This window comes from Carex rostrata, chromosome 16, assembly GCF_964058835.1.
Source record: "Carex rostrata chromosome 16, lpCarRost1.2, whole genome shotgun sequence".
Lineage (NCBI taxonomy): Eukaryota > Viridiplantae > Streptophyta > Magnoliopsida > Poales > Cyperaceae > Carex > Carex rostrata.
Genome location: NC_135933.1, coordinates 2,707,414 through 2,727,500, shown reverse-complemented (window position 1 = coordinate 2,727,500; position 20,087 = coordinate 2,707,414). Strand labels below are relative to the sequence as shown.

General features: G+C 33.3%; 1 protein-coding gene across 1 annotated transcript; it reads right to left on the bottom strand.

Moving 5' to 3' along the window:
- Window positions 1-16,304: 16,304 nt before the first annotated feature.
- Window positions 16,305-18,812, bottom strand: LOC144567075 (uncharacterized). Its single transcript, XM_078317125.1, has 4 exons — window positions 18,467-18,812; window positions 17,625-17,727; window positions 17,077-17,238; window positions 16,305-16,641 (listed from the first exon to the last, which is right to left on the bottom strand). Exons 1-4 carry the CDS (start codon window positions 18,721-18,723, stop codon window positions 16,477-16,479), a joined length of 687 nt encoding a protein of 228 aa, XP_078173251.1. The 5' UTR covers window positions 18,724-18,812; the 3' UTR covers window positions 16,305-16,476.
- Between the last annotated feature and the right edge of the window lie 1,275 nt (window positions 18,813-20,087).

Sequence of the window (20,087 nt, the reverse complement as noted above, 5' to 3'; positions counted from 1 at the left end):
CTTTTAAATGTCAGCAGTGTCATATGTGAAAAAAACTAGGTATAAATACTTAAATGACAAGGTATAAATACTTGTGTGATGACAAGCTAGAAAGTATATCATCATGGATCTCATTTGAAAGATAAAATTGCGTAGAAGACGTTCGTGGTTTTAGATTCGTAAAATTCCTTATAGATCATGAGAAATGTGGATGAGATTGAACAAATAAAATTGGGGGGATAATGGGGGGATGAGAGTGCGGGTACTCATATCACGTCCCCGCACTCTCGTCCCCCCATTATCCCCCCAATTTTATTTGTTCAATCTCATCCACATTTCTCATGATCTATAAGGAATTTTGCGAATCTAAAACCACGAACGTCTTCTACGCAATTTTATCTTTCAAATGAGATCCATGATGATATACTTTCGAGCTCGTCATCACACAAGTATTTATACCTCGTCATTTAAGCATTTATACCTAGTATTTTTCACATATGACACTGCTAACATTTAAAAGTATTAATATCAAGTATTACAAGTATTTATACCTATGCACGGAAGTATTTATACCTATGTGGTCAACTATTTTTGTTAGAGAAAGGTTGATGCAGGGACGATTAGGGAAATGTGATGCGGAGATGCGGGGTTCACGATTAGGGATAAAATACTTACAAGTATAGGTATAAATACTTGTACGATGAGGTATAAATACTTGTACAATGAGGTATAAATACTTGTGTGACGATGAATCCGAAAGTACGTCATTATGGATCTCATTTGAAAGATAAAATTGCGTAGAATACGTTTATGGTTTTAGATTAGCAAAATTCCTCATAGAACGTGAAAAATGTGAAAGATATTGAAAAAAAAAACCCACCTCTAAAAACGTGTATGATTCTTCTCCCATGTAGTTTGAGTGGTCCCTCTATATAGTTATATCAAGTTAGACATGCAAATATTAATATTTTAATTTACAAGTATTAATTTACTATCTTCCAAGTATTTATACCTATGAATTTAATTAAACTTGGAATATCACAGTGTTGTGAATAAATTTAATTAAACTAGTTAGTTAAGTTAGTTTATGGAAAGTTAAAATATGTTTAAGAGATGAGGGTACAATGCGGGTACTGGAGTGTGGGGATTTAAATAATTATTCTTGATGTAATTCGGGTATGACTCTGACGAAGACATTCTTGTTCAAACCAGGTTGCATTAGTAGTTAAGACTTGAGACGTCGTTTTTAGAAGCTTCCAATCACTGGAGGTCAAAAGTGGGACCTCCAGTGAATCGGCCAATATCCCCTGCGCTGATCAGAACGCCTGCGGCAGGTCGAAATCGACACCTTTCCTTCCATATTTGGGTGGATTTGCCGTGTAGAGATTTGACCAGAGAATCTATACGACTATACGCAGGGAAAGTTACTTGGCGCTGGTTTGGTATGGAGCGGCCTGCGTCCTCGCAAAGATGCGTGCGCGATCTCAATCCAGCGGTTCAGATAAGTTTTGCTTTCTCCCTCTATTATTTCGACACAAATCTGTGTAGCTTAATGTGTAGTGAGTCAAAATTACGCAGACATGGGTCAAATTAACTGAGCTGTACTCTACACACTTCTCCCTTCGCCGCAGCAGACCCCATGTTAAAACGCGTAACTAGAACGCACTGACGCCCGACTAGATTGGTGAATTTTAATCGGATGGTAAAAAAAAAAATTTTACCGGTCCTTAATCAGATGACGCTAAATATTTCACATCTAAAGTTTATAATTTTAAAAGTATTTATTGGTTGTTATCTCTAAAAATTTGTTATATGCAATAAATATTATACACGGGACAATTATTTCCCCAGATAACTTCAACGTCTGATTTTGACCAATGATGGAGAATATTTTTATCTAACATTAACCAGTGGATCCAAATTTCATGTTAGAGGAGGATTCTAATATCTCACTCATTGTATCTGATATTTTATATCTTTATTTTTACAGTCTAAACTATCGATCTAAACCATTCAACATGATATTCATATTAAAATATGCTTGGAAAGAAATTTTATAATAATTATTTTTCAAGATAGATACAAAATCACTGTTTTTTAATGGGCCAAAAAAAAAATTGTACCTATCTTAAAAAATAGTAAAAAAATTTATAAAATTTCATCTCCAAGCATAGTTTAGTATGAATATCATGTTAAGCGGTTAAAATCAATAATTTAGATTTTGAAAACAAAGATATAAAATATGAGATATAAAATACGAGGTATTTGAATCCTCCTCTTTTTTTTAGTTTACTCTTTGGCTAAGGGATTATTTGATTTTCTTTCTCCTTGCAATTAATCTATGCAAAAGATTTTATATATTTTGATTATAGGTGTAAAAATAATACCTATGGAATCGTAGAATGGCGCTTATTATTTTCTCTTTTGCTAATAGGATCTGAATAGGTGAAAAATATCGACTCCATGGTATTTGGTCATAACCCTTTTTTTTTTTCGAATTTACCACAGAGTAGAAAGTTGCTTTGTTGGTCTTTGCCTTTATATATATACATAGAGTAAAACTAGAGTGTTTTTAAGTTCATCAAGTTCCTTGGTGAACTTAAGTCTAAAATCCGTTAAATCGGTTTCAAATGATAAATTCGAACCGTTGAAATCCGCCTATCTTACGAGTGATGTGTCTACATGTGAAATATTAAACATTCGAATTAATTTAGTATAAAGTCAAGCGGTCAAAAAACGTTCAAAAAATGAATGCATTAAAATTAATTTATTTACCTTCTAATTTTGACCGCTTGACTCTACACTAAATTAATTCGAATGTTTAAAATTTTCACAGGTAGACGCATCACTCGTAAGGTAGGCGGGTTTCAACGATTCAGATTCGACATTTGAAGCTGATTTGACGAGTTTTAGACTTGAGTTTACCAAGAGGCTTGTGCTTGGAGACCAAATTTGCGCTACCCTGCTTTGCAAATTACACCATGTTTGGATGGAGAGTAGAGGAAGGAAGGAGAGGTGAAGAATAGAAGGGAATGGAATGGAATAGAAAGGGAGATTAACATATTTAATTTCTTTGTGTTTGGATGATTAATGAGATAAAATAAATTTAACTTTTCTTTCTGTCTTATTTCTTGTTTGGTTGATTAAAATTTAGAAGGTTAATGAGAAATTTGGTGACTATTGTAGATTTGTGACAAAAAACTTGCATGAAAATTATATTGATAAGTTAAAGGGTTGGATATTTGTGTTATTTTTTTTTTTAAATATTTGCAACAAATTTTCTTTCCATCTGTTACACCTCAAATTGGGAGAGAAACCAATTCTATTGATTATAATCAAGGTTCTAAATAGCGCATGACAGTGGCGCTATAGCGATTTCAGACCATAAAAGCTATGACGCTATCAGCGCTATAGCACGCTATTTCACGCTATACCGGCGCTATATGGCCATAGCGCCATTTTTTTAACCATGCCACTATGACGCGATAAACGTTATTTAAACCTTTGATTATAATGATACAAGGTTAAACCTTTCACCTCTTGTACCCTTCACCTCCGACATAATTTTATAAACCAAACACGATTCGATGGAAAGTTTTCTTTTCTTTCCATTCCCTCCCTTCCTCTACTCTCCATCCAAACAAGGTGTTAAAGTGGGTGTTTTAATTTGCGCTCATATCTCTAGTTTTAAAGTTCAAAACGTCGATCCGAACCATTCAAGTTGATATCCATATTAAATTATGCTCAGAGACCAAATTTTATATTTTCGAAATTTTTTTTTACTATTTTTTTAGAATTTTTCAAAAACTGTGATTTAAAAAAAAAGTGATTTTTTAAGAATTTTTCAAACAAATCTGGACCATAAAAAACAGCAATTTTCAATAAATCTAAAAAATAGTAAAAAAATTCCAAAAAGAAATATAAAAATTTGGTCTCCAAACATATATTAATATGGAGAACAAGATGAATGGTTTGGGTCAGTTATTTGGACTTTGAATCTGGTGATTTATAGTCCAATGTACAAAAATGCATATGCATTACAATGTATGGTAGCCTTATTCTCTCTCTCTCTCTATCAAGATTCGAGAATTATTCGCGAAATTAAATCCGAATAATTTGTTTTTTTGGTGATGCTGAATCGAACTTTGACCGAATTAAATTTGAATAATTCGCTAATTTACAAATTTGTCCTAAATTTTACAATTTTTTCCGAATTTTTTTCAAAACATTTTTTTTATTGTTCTCTCACATGACTGAGATATTTGATTCAAATAATTCTCGAATTATATCCAAATTATTCCCAGTCACAAGTTTTGACCTTACCGCAAATAATTTATTTGTCAGGCCATGTCGCAAACACATTTTGCCGTTTGGCCTGTATTACCACACGTGTTAAGTGACTTTAATTAAATTTTTGGACTGTTACTGATGTTCCCGTCTGAACCCGTCCGATAGAGTCACTGTCACGGAAATCCCTTTAGACCGTTCTACTAAGTTCTAGCTACCCCTCCTCATTTCACTAGGTCAAAAGATCATCTCTTTGTTTTAAAATTGTATAGTCTATCTTGTCTGATTGTAACAATGTAAAATAAATTAGATATTTCAAGAAAGCTCGTTGCTTATATCACAGCTGAAGAAATTAAGAACAATGGATCCGTTGAACGGTCATTTTTATTAATACCCTAAAGAAAAAAGATTTTTTTAAAACTGCCCGCATTCTTTATTTTTTTTTAAACTACCCCGACCGCCAGGTCCACGGGTAGCCTAGATCCTCTAGCAGACCGTCCGGGTCAGGGGTGATCCGCTAGAAACCAGACATATTTATGAGTGAGATATCGTAACTCTTTATAACTTTGATTTGATTTGTCAGTTGGATATCACAAATCTAAATATAACACTAATTAAGGACTTGGCATTGATTCTTAATAATTTATTTTATTCAAATATACACAAGAAAATATGATTAGATTGCATCAATGATGTCAACTTCTTTATTTTTTTTAGAGAATAATTGGAGAGCGAGAGAGATAATAATTGAATTATTTGATTATTGTCAACATATACCATTTGCTCGAAGATAGGCAAACGAACACAATAAATAGTAAATGCATTTTAAAATAATTATATTGATAATTCTTGAATAATCTCTTAGGCTTTTGACTAAACAAAATACCGATCGTTGTATGCCTGCCGTTGAACGAAAACTTAAACTGAATTTTTAAGGCACTAAATGACGTTTTTTTTTTTATTTTGATGTTTTGGATGCCTACGGGTTCCCCCATGGACAATATTCGGATCCGTCTCGTCTCCCCTTTTCCGAAAAGTAGTCATACGCACAAATCCGACTTTCCTAGCTAAAGTTATGGTTGTTTAAAATTTTTTCGAAAGCTGAACTTTGAAAATTCATAACTAATTGTAGAAAAATCCAAATAAATTGAAATTTGTGTCAATTCTGTGTATTTTTAAATGCTCTACATGACGGTGTCATTAATTTTTCATTTTGGTCCTTGTATCAGTCCAGACTTGCTGATTTACCAGAAAATGTCAAATTTGATGTTTTTAGTGCATTGCACTATTACCAGTGGCCTTTGCTTAGTGCTTGGCTGCTGAGTTTGGACTTGGTACCATACCAGAGGGCAGTCTATGGTGCTTTGTGCATAGACAGAGATCTAATTTGAGGTTTTTATATTTTAGTAGCTCTAAATTAATGTTTTAGTACCAGAAATAAAGATAAGAAGATCAACAAGCTGTGAGAGCTTGAAAATTTTGTAATCAAGGCCAAGTCCTTAATTAGTGTTATCTTTAGACTTGTGATATCCAATTGACAAATCAAATCAAAGTTATAAAGAGTTACGACATCACTTCATAAATATATCAAATGTCTTATTTTTTGGCATACAAGAAATTTTTTTCTTCACAAAATTATTTAAATCAAAATATCTCTAAAAAAAATAGAGGACCGTCCGGCCCCCAGGCGGTCTGCTAGAGGATCTGAACCGCCTGTGGCCTGGCGGTCGGGACAGTTTAAAAAAAAAAAAAATGCGAGAGCAATTTTAAATTTTTTTTTTTTTTTTAGAATATTAATAAAAATGGCCGTCAGTTGAAGAACTTTTCATAATTTGCCTGCCACGTAATTGCAGTTAGTACCTACACTAGGTTTCACAATGAATCTTCCCAGGTAAATATTACAATTTTATTATCTTAATTATTTTCCTGATTTACTATAATTCAGTAAGATATTTTAATTTTCTAACAAGGTATAGTAGATGTCATAGTATCAAACTGACCAAATAAAAATATCTCTTCATTATTGCAGATTATCACATATTAGAAATAATCACATTTTTTTTATTACTACTGAATAGCTAGTAGGATTTTTGTAACCGAATTTTCTTTATCAAACTGACCAAATTTTTAACTGAATATTACAATTTTCTCTATTTTTTATCACGTCACCTATTTAGAACACTACCAGCATAAACAACTCAAGTCAAATCAAACTTCAACTAATCAAAAAGTATAATTGAACAAATTAAATCCAAGTTATTGGAATTTAAACACAAATAAGTCGTGAATGTCGAGCTAAACTTGCAATTTTAAGTAAGACTCAAATGTCTTATTTTTTGACATGGTCACTGCGATCTGGTATGAATTAAATGATTTTATGATGTAACTAATTTTTTAGACATAATCTTACGACGCTATTTAAGTAACCAAATATTTCATTATTTCTAACAGCGACCGGTAATTTAAATAAGGAAAAACAAATTTCTAGATGTAACACGTCATTAATTAATCCAGTCCTTGTCATTTGTCATTTTTTTCAAACCAATACGTCTCCCAATTCGGTTGCTTGAAATATAAATTTTCTTTGTGATCCATTCATAGAAATATTCGACAATTATATTTTCAGAGTATTTTTTTTTTTTTTTTGAAAAACTGATAGGGGGTATTTTTTCAGAGTATAATTCAATAAATCCAATTACCAATTATTATAATCCAAGTCATGTGGTTTACACAAATGGAACATGAACAGGGCCGGTTCTTCAGGTGCTGCACCCGTGAGGCTTTCCTGCGTCAAGTTACTTCGTCGTGGCCCCACAACATTTATCCTTTAACTGTTTTTGTGGGACCACTTGTCAGCGACTCACTGGTAATTTATATATTTCTTTTGCTGTCTTTTTTAGAATGTATGTCACATTTTTGTCATGACTCTGCATTAATTTGATATCGTCGTATTGACTTTGGATTGTTGAATATATTATAGAAAGGAAAATGGGATGAAATTAGGGCAAATAAGTCACAGATAAAACTTGCATTTTCTCATGAAACCTTCTCTTTTCTTCTTCTGAAATATCACATCAACTGCATGCCTGTGTAGAAAGTCGTTTGCAATGAGCCAATGTCTATCTCATTCTAACAAGGACACAATTTTTGACGAATTGAAGTTTGATTTAACGTCCCAATTATAATAAATTATCAAATACATTTAGCTTGACTAACCGCTGCCTGTTAGCATTGAATTCTTCCTTTTTCGTCATTGTTTGGCAGATATAAATCGCAGTATGAACCATGACAATGATGTAATTTGTAATTTAAAAAATATTTATCAAAATGAAAACAGAAAGTCCATAAATTAAGTATAAAACATGTACTTCAGATAGACTGCTATTAGACATGTCCATATCATTTCTATACATTATGTCAAATCTTATTAATTTTTAATATATCTAATATATATAAATTATTTAGATCATAGTGCAAAATAATACATGTTATTTGTATTTTTAATTATGATAAAACTATCAAGTTAAATTCGTTGTTATCAAATTATGTAAATCATGTTCAATTTAGTGACTAAGAATGGTGGTAGTTTCAAAGCCAACACTAGTTAAGTAATATATATATATATGAGGAGGGTTCAAATGCACCCAAATGCACCCTATCTTTCAAATCATTTTTTCTCCGTTTTTAAAGTCCAAATAGTCAATCCGAACCGTTAGATGCGATCTATATATTAAGATGTGCTTGGAGACCAAATTTTACATTTTTTGAAATGTTTTTACTATTTATTAAGCCACTTTGAAAATCGCTGATTTTACATTTTCTGGACCATTGGATCAGCGATTTTCAAAGTGGTATAATAAATAGTAAAAAAAATTCAAAAAATGTAAAATTTGGTCTCCAAGCACATCTTAATATATAGATCGCATCTAACAATTCGAATTGACTATTTGGACTTTCAAAACAGAGAAAAATGATTTGAAAAATAAAATGCATTTGGGTGCATTTGAACCCTCCTCTATATATATATATATAAAAAGAGGAGGGTTCAAATGCCTCCATGTTTTTGTGTCTCCATCATGCCTCCATCTCTCTCCATCATTTTTAAAGTTCAAACAGTCGATCCGAACCGCTCAACCTAACCTTCATACTAAAATATGTTTGGAGACCAAATTTTATATTTTTAAGAATTTTTTTACTATTTTTTTAGATAGGTAAAAAAATACTATTTTTAGATGGTTCAGATTTACTGATTTTGTACCTATCTAAGAAAATAGTAAAAAAATTTCTAAAAATATAAAATTTGGTCTCCAAACATATTTTAGTATGGAGGTTAGATTGAACAGTTCGGATCGACTGTTTAAACTTTGAAAATGATGAAGAGAGATAGAGGCATGATGGAGGCATTTGAACCCTCATAAAAAAATTAGCCTTTTCTTTCAAAACTTTTTGCAGTCAAATCCTAATTCCTTTGAAAAGCAATCCTTGTTGGATGGGCTATCATGATTTCCATAATCCGCTGGGCCCAGTAATGAAGGTCATATATTATGAAATTTTGATTTCTTAATGTTGACATAGAGGCCCTTCTGATTCAATGCCTATAATATGATAACCCAGTTTAACCAAATCTTATTTTTATCCAGCAGGGCCCAGGAATAAGTTTATGGACTAATTTATAATCCAACATCGATCATCCCTCAATGTAACATCTAGTCTTTGAAATTGCAAGAGAGATGCAAAATTGTGACCGACTATGCTTCCTGATTTGATGGTGATAACTTAAGTTATGAATTGTTCAATTATTGTATTGGACCGGTTTAGGAACTTTTGTATTCGTCATCAAAAGTAGTTTAAAGCTAAATATATTGACGCTTATGGGAATTAATTAATAAGCTCAATTATTTGAGAAAATACGATACCTTGAGGATGAATCAAAGTTATTTGGACGAGAAAAATAATGAAATGGAAATTACAGAGGCCGTCTGATGACGAATCAGATGGTCCTGATTTGGAGCATATATAATTTCTATTAGTTATAAGCTTTTGCTCAATGGTGAATTGCTGCCGGCCACAGATCTCAAATCAGACGGTTTATGAATTTTTGAAAGATAATTGCCTAACTTTTAAAAAGCCAATAACTATTTCCGTCTAACATTTAAAAAAAAATATCATTTTTTTATTCACCAAGTTTTAATTTTGGACAACAGATCTGAGAAGTATAAATTATTAGAGGTGCTACTTTTACCAGATTATTCGGATCCGATTAATTTGGATAGGGTATGGTTTAAAAAATATAACCGGTAAATTATGGGTATGGTTACAAAATTAATAATTTAATATCCGATCCAGAACCGATACTGTAATGGGTAGGATATGGGTTTCATTTAATTATCCGACCCATAACCGAACCGAACCCGATACCCGTATAAATACCTGATAAAACATATATTAATAACTATTAATATATAAAAATATAACTTTGCATATTAATTTTTGCATAAGCCGTGGTGAGCACAGTACTTTTTCACAACTTGAATGTGAGAAAATATAATGCAGTCACATATTCGCTATGTTTATACACATAGATGGATGTCAAATTTATTCCTTCAGTAACAACTGCATTATTTTTTTAGAGTTATTATTTTTTATTGTGTTATGTAGCATAATATATTTTATTATTTATGAACAAGATCAATAATATAATTTTTATTTTGCTGTAGTTTTTAATTTATATTATAATGATTTATGATCTGAGATGTTTAATAAATTATAATTATATTTAAATGTAAATGATTTTTTGAATGCTTTGGAGTTGTGACATATACCCGCTCCGGATCCGGAACCACCCCGTATCCGAACTGGACCCGATAATCTACAAACAAGTTTTGGGTATCTATCTACCCGGAATTGAACGATTGGACCTGAAATATCTACGTGTAGATAAGTATCCAGATCCGGACTCGACCCCATTTGAAACAAATAAGTATATGGATTGAAATTCGGACCCGAACACTTTTAGGGTACAAATCCAAATATAATAGTATCCGGACCCGACCCGACCCGATAGCACCTCTATAAATTATCTAATCTATGATTGAATAAAAAAAAATTTGAACTATTCGATCAAGTCACTACTACAAAAAAATACTTCTATATCGGTTGAAATCGCGTTCCGCGATCGGGTTTCGAACCATTGCTATCAGCTCAAAACAAATGGAGTTAATCAATATACAATCGACAGCACACGTTCCGCCATCGGGTTTGACGAACCCAATGCCATCGCTTTCATTTCACCACCGACGGCAAATGTGATAAACACTGTCTACTGAATTTCAATAGCCGATTGCAATAGTGTCTTGCACCATCTGTTTTGTTTGTGTTAGCGTTGGAAAATTCTAGTTTTCTAGAGGGTCATTAATTTCTGGGCCTATGGTGATGTATATGTAATTATTATTATTTTTTATTATTAATTCTTGTATTACGGGCTAGCCTAGCCATTTTTAAAGCACAACTAGCAAAGCAACAATAAACATGCATGTGCTCATTCCATACCCATCTTTGAATCAACAATTAATATATACACATACAAGTACTCCAATATATAATATATATCAATCCATGCCACAAGTAATATATAAAAAGTGTTTACAACAATTATTAACCAACAAACGATAACAATATCACACATACAACCAATAAACACAACAATAGTTCATTGTACCAGAAAACTAACTGTTCTTATCACACAATTATTAAAACCAACAACAAATTAATTGTCTGAACACAAGAGCCCAAAAACAATAATTGTTTTAAATCACAGACAACAACTTGTCAAATCCTCCCACCGCCAAGTACATTCCAAGAAGAACTTTCACCATTGGATACAGATGTCATGTAATTCGTGTTCTTTGTACGGCATTTTGGACAGACGGCACTGCATGAATAAAAACATATGAATAACATATATAATTAAGAACTTAAATCTGAAATGATGATAGTAACAGGTGATTGACAAACCTTTGGAAAAAGAACATGCATAATTTGTTATGAGCGTCTCCATGTTCTTCATTACATAATACCCGAACTCCCATAAATTGCTTTGTCTGGGGCTCTGATCAAATGTGTATTGTTTAAAACTAGATCTAATTAGTAATGCAATTGGAATAGATAAAATGCAAGAAAATACTCGATTAAAATATTTCTTACCTGAAACATTCTGACCTCCAGTGCTCTTCTCCCCGGCATGTACCGACCTCCCCGAGAGATGTATGACTTAAAAGCCCTAGAATTATTAAAGGTCAGTATATGGTACGTACCTAGAAGTAGGCAATGGGAAGTACTTTGCATTTTAAAATGTATGTATTTTGCTTACTGCTGTAATACTGAAACAATGTAAAGCTCCCGGTTATTATTATTTGGCACCAGATCCAGCAAGTAGACAACATTCTGTCTTATGATAATAACAAGAAGCCTCCAACATTCCCTACAATTTAAGTAATAAAATAAGATTCTTATCCTGTTAAGAATAAACAATAAATAAGAGTATAATTAGCAGCTTACCCATCTTTGTGGCATGATAATAATACAATATTCTTATCCTGCAACTTTAGCAAGAAATCGGCCAAGTACGGAAGGGAATATTCATCAGCATATTTAATAGCTGTGTTGCTAAGCGGATTGGGGTCTAGGAAATCAATGTCAACATTATTTTGGGCACCTGTAGGAATTAGTTTCATGCAATACCTGAAAATAGTTAGTGTTAGAATGAAATGAAGGAGTTGATTGTAAAATAATATATCTGTTTATAATAATAAATACTCACATCGTCCAGACTTGGATAATAGAGACGTCGATGTCATTAAAAGTCATAAAATCACTGAGATCCTTGAAATCCACTATTATCTGAAAGCTCTTATCCCATAAAGCTCTAGGCCCGATAAAAGAGGCGGAAGGCTCCTCTTTCAGATAGTGGCATCGTAAGATATCTGTCATGCAGTAGTTGAAATTTCAGGCCCATATCGTCCAATGCCTCCTGATTTACAAGTGGGACCTGACCCTGTATTCCTTCTACAGGTATTCGCCATCTCGGTAGCACCAATTCAGTAATACTCTTACTGGCTATCTCATTAATCCCATCAACATGCCTCTATCATGTACATATGATTGTATCGCTTTCATGTACATGTAGCTTTAAAAAATACTAATTTATTCAGTCAGGTGCGTTACCTTAGTACAGTTCAGGGAATCAGCTTCTTAGTTGGCATTTGGCTTTGCTCTAGCTAATATCCAAACCCTTGTTCTTATTGCATTCCTCCTAACAGGTCTTGAATGTATGCAAATCTTCAAAAAATGAAATATATGTGATTGGATGTCAAGGCAAGGTCGTTCATGCATATTTCATGTTATTGAAGAATTAAAAATCAATAAAATGTCAAATTAGAAAATTTTACCCTCACATCCAAACCAGCATCACCATCGGTGGTAATATTAATTCGTTGTGGAGTGACCCTTCTCAGTCTTTTCGAACATGGTAAATATTCTTGGACTGACATTGTTGAAATTAAATTACAAATCAAAGAGTAAGGAACCTCCAAAACTACAAATTAATGTTTAAAAAAACTAAAAATTTAAAATTGAACACTGTAACTATATTATCCTAAAAACTCTCCAAATTAAAAAATCCTAGAAATTAAGATATAGACAGAGAGTCAGTTGCAGGAATCATCCGACAGAGAGCGCTCAATCGGTGTTGTTGAGGTGACGGGCGATAAGTGCAATTGTCAAGACGGAGTAGCGGGGACAAAGCTGTGTCTATAATTAATTGGTCAAATATTGAAAATTTTATAACCGCCTATAACAAATCGAATTAACGATCCATATTTACATTAATAAAGTATTCATTTTGCTCCTTATTAATAAATATAAAAAATATGTAGCTTGTTAAATTACTGTTTTTTGGACTTTTCTCTGTCATTTCTTTTAATTGATCAAATTGGGAACTTATCAACAGGCAAGCCAAGCAAGTTCAAGGATACAAAAATGGGGAGGTACCACACAGAGTATGGATAATGATGTATGTTTCCAGAACTTCTCTTAATTTCCCTTTTTATATCTTTCAATTCCATCTGCTATTTATCAAACACAACTTCTTGATTATATACAATTATTTACATGTTTACATTTCTGTGTGATTTTCAGGATCACCATGCTTCGAAGTCCAAATTTTTAGCCCAAGTGACTAAAACATTTAGGGTCCGTTCGGCAGTCCAAGAGGGAATAGGAATGAGTGTGAGAATTAAAAATTTTGAACTGAATTTTACTATTCACCGAACGGGCCCTTAGAGTATGAAGGGGAATGTTGCTTTTCTTTAGAGGATGGGTTTGCGAGGTTTTTTTTTATATATATATAATAAAAACCTGTTCTCTACCTGTTTAAACACTATATTAATTATTTGATTCATTTCCGATGGAATTGGCAGTAGGCCACTATTTATTTATTTTTAAAGCGACTAATATTTCCCTTGCAATGCTTTGATCTATAACCAATGCCCTCGAAATAATTCTTATTTAAAGAAGCCTCACTGCGCTCATTTTATTTTGGGGTAATAAAAGTTGGTCTGACAGGTGTCCAAGATGTCTGATTTCTGAATTTAGATGTTCAATTTAATGAATTTGCTTCCATCAAACTTGTTCATATGAATTAAACCTGATCGATAATCAAATAGCAAAGGAGGGTATTTGACCTCCCCTGTTCCCTTTTAGTTCTGTGCATGGTCAACAAGAACCAGAACTGTATTGCAATCATTATAGTGCCATTCATATCAAACCGACAAAATAGCACACATTTTAATAATACTGGGTCGTACAATAAATTCAAGTACTTAATCAACACATACTCTTTATTGCCATTTCAATCGTCTCAACTCTCAACCATAGGAATGATAAACGGAGTGGCAGAAATAAAGTTGCCTTTTCATTTATTATTCTTCTTTCCAGAAAAGTTGGAGTACGTGTTCTTTTCTTATTTGAGAGAAAAATGAGAGTCATGCCCTCAAAATTCAATGGTGTTAAACATTATAAGGAATGAAAAGGAATGAAAAGGGAAGAAAGAAAGAACTATCTCCTGCCTAGTATCTGACCAAGTTCTGACCTGATCTCCTGTGTATATACACTAGAACCAAAATGGTGCTGAATTGATTTATCTTGTTGTTTGCAAAGGTAACAAATGTTGTTCAGACACCATTCCTTTTCCTTAATTAGATTGTCAATTGTTAAAATTTGTTGTGAAGCATCAATCAAATTGGAGTACGTTTTAATTTTCCCTCTAGCGATTGTCCATCCCAATTTTATTTTTAAACTCAAAAATGACTGCCTAAGTTTACCATGGTAGCTGCAGCTCTATCCCCCACAAAGCTGCATATCCAATGTAACCATTAACCAGTGTGGTAGGTTTCCCATTATTTCAATTAATATTATACTGCTCCACATTTAAATTTGCAAATATATATATATATATTTTTTATTTCAGTATATCTACCAGTATCTCTGCTCTAAGAGGACGGGTTGTTGGTTGGACTTCATTTTAGAATAGTTCCGAATGGAAAAAAGTTCAATTCCTAACTGATGGCAGCAGTTTTATGTAATACCGTACCGTGCACATTTATGAGCAAATGGCTTTAACTACCAGTTGAGTTCACTGTAAGCAATTAAAGAGCTGGACGAGCAGAGTATATAAAATACTTCGAGAAAAATGCAACACTTTAATACATACATTGGAAAGCGTACTTAATAAGTCCTTGTAATAAGCACTGTATGTTACGCCACGGAATCATTAGTCAATATTTAGTGGGAGATGATATCAAATTTTATGGCACGCCATTCTATTAATTAGTATCCATTTGTGTCGATAACCAGACCGAAAACACTAAACATCTCTTATTTCAGTGCAACAAATACATGAGAGAGTATGAAGCTTATTGAGTTCTATTCAATTCTTTCCTTTACTGGTAACAGTAACAACTTCAGAAACCATATAAAGAGAGAAGGGATAGGGGTTACACCATCACTAGAGCAGTGCTTTGAGGTTTGTGGTCGGAAAGAAACCAAATTATATTAGAGACAAGGCAACATGAACCCATCAAATACCTGATGCCTTGATATGTTGTCTATTTTTTTACCTTTTTGATAAATGAGCGCATCCCAGAGTTTCTAAAGGAGGAAATGATGCAACTGCAAGATAGTGATGACAAACCGTATGAAGATTTGGCCACGAGAGGATTTGGAGTTTTTGACAGGGCAACATGGCTACATATCGGCAAAAATAAGATTGTGATGTTGAATTTTATTTTACAGGATTGGTCAAGCCTCTCAACTAAATATCCATTAAAGATCCTCCAACTAAATATTATGATAAATTTGTATGTTATGTGATTGTAATTGGACTTAAAGAGTCTACTGTGTGATGGCTTTGTCAGGTTCAGGGTTTAGGTTTCCCACAACTATTCCCACATACATTCATTTCATGTTAATTTCAGCACATTCTCATGGCCATTTCCATTCATCCATACGGGTTCCTATAAACTAATTTATGAGATTTCGTACTTGGAAAATCCCATCCCGCACAATCTTGTGATAAGATTGTGCGGGATGATATTTTAGTTATTGGTACACGGGACATTTAAACTTGATGGCTAGCTGATCATTGGAGAAGCTTTTAGTTAGCTTCTTTCATAATGAAATTCACATTTTCACCAAAAAAAAAATCTCTAATGAAGATGTACAAATGCTTCAAATTTACCTACTCGTCGGAAATATATTCACCTACCGTAGTGTGCTGCATGTATTCTACAAATCTACATTTGTTAATACTTGTTACCTGACTACCCGAAATTCCCTACCTTACATACATATCCATAACATTAAAATTAATCCAACAAGTAAAACTTTAGTTTAAGATGCCAATTAGATGTAAAATTGAACAATTGGTAGCTACTTTATATCACATTGTTCCTAGGCAATAACTAATTATCAACAACTACTAATTTCTTAGTAAATGTAAATGTATTGCCCAACAAGCTTCCCAATACAGTATGCAATTTAAAAATACCAAATTATAGAAAATGTACAGGATTACAATATTGTACGAGGAAACATAAAAAGAAAGCGAGAAGATACCAGTTCTAGGAACCTATACATACTTGTAATTTCGTGAACTTAGAGATAGAAAGATAGCGTGGGATTTCTGCCAGCATTATTCTCCAGCAGAGGCTCTATGATGTTTATCCATTGGCTGTAGCTTAGAGGGGACCCAGCATCAGGCTGCAAGAACCCATTAACAAAGAAAAATGGTGCACCATAAACACCTCTTGAGCTCCCGTACTACAAAATATAAAAAAAATAAGGAACCTGATTCAATATGGGATCTGCTATTCAATGAATCCACTGCAGACTTAGTGGTACATAGAAATCATTCCACACAAAAATAGCTCAAGTAAAATCGCATCGCATGTATGACGGCCAATGGGAATTGGAATGGGAAACACAATACCCAAAATACTGCAATTTATAGCAATATCTGGTCATCCATACCCTAATGTCCAATCTTGTATCTGTATTCAGCTCACATAAGGCATATTGAGGCTGAAGTACAATTGCCAAATATAAAATGGAAAAAAAATAAAAAAATAAAAAATTAACCCATGCAGCATTGTGATACATTACACATGGAATTTCAGTTGAAACTAAATCCTTCTTTCAAATAAGTGTTTTATGCTGTTCAACACCAAAGTAAAGAAAAAAAAAGATGTTACGTACCCTGAAGGAAATGCGGGCAACTAAATCGGTAGAAGAATCTTCAAATCCAGATTCAAAATCATTCAAAAAGGAATTTCCAAGAACAAAGGCCCCAAGCTTTGACATATCCTTTTGTATGGCTAATCTTGATGTATTGGCTGTTGGTCCATTGTAATACCTCTCCTGTTCCACAAATAAATAACCAGTAAGATCACAACCTACACTTATGGCTCTTCTTACATAATTTGTGTCTTCCTATCATAATTTTGACATCAAGGACTTGTTGTACCCTGCCACAGATTTATTAAAGAGAAATAATGGTGAAGAAAAACTGAAAACAGAAAGCTTGAGAAGGCCAGAATGCTACTTTTGTTTCTGTATTTTGCACAATTCTATGCTTTCTTGAGCATCCAAATTTTTGTCATGAAAACACCAAAATTTTTTTTTTTTTTTTTTTTTTTTTTTTTTTTTTTATGTTCTGTACCAACTTTGTGCTGTTGGTGGTCTTTGTACACCATGAAGTACAGAGTTCCTTTTGATTTCAATCTATGAAAAGAAGTTTATCCAACCTGATACTTAAAGAAAAGCTCAAGCAAATCATAGGTCGAAGATGAGTTCAAGTTATTTGCTATGTGAAGAGCCCTGCATGCTAGGAAAGCATTGTTGTGAAACCTACAACGAGTATATAAATTCAGATTTTATACCAAAGAACACAAAAAATAAACTTAGTACATATATAAATCATGACAGAGTTCCTGAATTGGTATAGGAATCATTAACTAGGTCTTCCATCAGCAGTCCATTGGGCCCAGTTTGCATGGTAATCCTTGCTCTGAGCAACCATTTTTGTGAAATAGTGTGGACAAAGCCACCAGTTTCATTGAATTACTGAAACCACAAAAATTACAGTACATTACAAGTTCTTAAGCAAACTACATAAACTAAACCAGCCTTAACTACATGAATTAACCTAGATAAACCTCGTACCATTTCGGCAATCCACTACAACATAATCATAGACAAAAACCATTAAGAATACTTGTCCAAAAGCAAACCAAATCACCCCCTACCTTTTCTGAGCAATTAGACACTATTTTTTATTTGAAAGGAACAATTAAACTGAGTACAAAGTCTCCGTCTAATTGTTGAAAATAAATAATAAAAAATAAAGACAAGTTTCTGCCAATTTGAACCCAGCAGCTATAGATGACAAACTTTAAAACTATAAGTAGTATATTGGTCAGAAATCAATTAAATCGAAATTATTGTCAAAGTTTAAAGCTTGACATTACAATTGCCTTGATTCTTTATTCTGGTTTGCTGCTTACTCAGTACTCAGATAACAGATGCAGCAACAACTGGAAACAACGAGACTTCAGCAAGAAAGCGCAGTAAAAAAAAGGGAACTTACGGGAGAGGGAATGGGTGCACGATTAGGGAGACGCGAGAAGAAAACTGCTCAACCACCTTCTTCAAAGGCGGCCACGCATCTCTACTGTCGGGGCATAGCGGGTCGAGGAACGCCTCGATCAGGATCGAATCCTTCCACGGACCCGACCCGCCATAGGCGAACCCGTCAAACTTGGAAGGTATAGAAGAAGCCTTTGATCGATCGAACTGATATAAGGAAAGAAACAATAGCAAAATTGGGAACAAAGCTTTTGCCATATTGTGCTTTTGCTATGGCTCGTCGTGTAAATTTTGGATGGGAGATTTTTCCTGATTTTTTGTGTTGTTACTTGTTAGTGCGGGGTGGATTGGTAAGAAGACAGGCGAAGACCCGTAGAATTCGTATCCTCTGAGATATCTCAAACTTTGAGTGACTTTATGGAAAATTCCAACCGTTTAAATTAGTACTGCACGAATCTCAAATCATACATAATACTGACCCCCTACATCACCCCCGAATAGGCACCGGACACGTCGGTCACGCAAAAGTTGAGATATCTCAGAGGATACGCACGCAGACCCGTATCCTCTGAGATATCTCAATTTTTTTTTGCGTGACCAACGTGTACAGTGCCTATTCGAGGATAGCGCAGGGGCCAGTATTATTTGTGCTTCGAGATTCGTGAGAACTTATTTGAACGGTTGAGAGTTTCCATGAAAACACTCAAAGTTTGAGATATCTCAAGAACATGGAATTCAGGCAGATGAAAGGCGTTTGACTGAGTTGTGGAGGCGATCCACGGAGCATTGGACCAAATTCGGTCCGATACCCGGTAGTAACTGTCCGATAGAAAATAAGATGCGCCCGAACAACAACAAGAATGTAGAAATCAAGTGCACGCGAATGTTGATGTTGATCGGACGTCGAAGAACAGAACTGGAACGAATTTTGAATTTTAAATTTTGAAATTTAAAATTTGAATCGGTAGCACTTCGGCTAAAGTGCTACTGAAAGCATATTAGTCACACTATATATATATATATATATATATATATATATATATATATATTTCTTTCTTTGAAAAAGATCTTTTATATTTTATTACGGAGCATATCATAATACATAGAATTTTATTCCAAATGAAATGTTGTAAAAGCTTAAAAAAAGTAATGGCATTTTTCTGCTGCAATGAAGTGATACAATACGGTACCTATCAATAACATCTTGAATTTTCTTAAAGAAACCATGGTAAAATTCTCTTTCATATTACATGCATTAAATAGATCCTTTTTTATATCGTTCAAAACAAAAGAAGTATGGATTAAATAAGGGTAAATATGGTATAATGAAACAAAAAATTCCCTTTGCACTCAATAATACAACTTTAGCGCTTATAATAGCACTCCCCTAAAATTTACTAGTTTTTTCTCGTGCTTTTTTACGGGTTTAAAAATTAAATAGAAAAATATAACAAATAGAATCGAATCAGACCAAAAATTTACATATTTAACAATATTTGTTTTTTTTTTATAATTTCTCTTTATTCAATAATGAAATGAACTATTTTGTCTTTACATCTCTATTAAATAGGAAGGTAATCAATGTTTAGTGAACAAACATATTAATTACTTTCCTATTTTGT

Excerpts from the sequence above, each read along its gene's own strand:
- LOC144567075 (XM_078317125.1), bottom strand. The coding sequence starts at position 18,723 with ATGGCAAAAGCTTTGTTCCCAATTTTGCTATTGTTTCTTTCCTTATAT. Across the intron at positions 17,728-18,466 it reads GTGCACCCATTCCCTCTCCC|GTTTCACAACAATGCTTTCC; the intron begins GTAAGTTCCCTT and ends TACTCGTTGTAG. Across the intron at positions 17,239-17,624 it reads AGCTTTTCTTTAAGTATCAG|GAGAGGTATTACAATGGACC; the intron begins GTTGGATAAACT and ends TTTGTGGAACAG.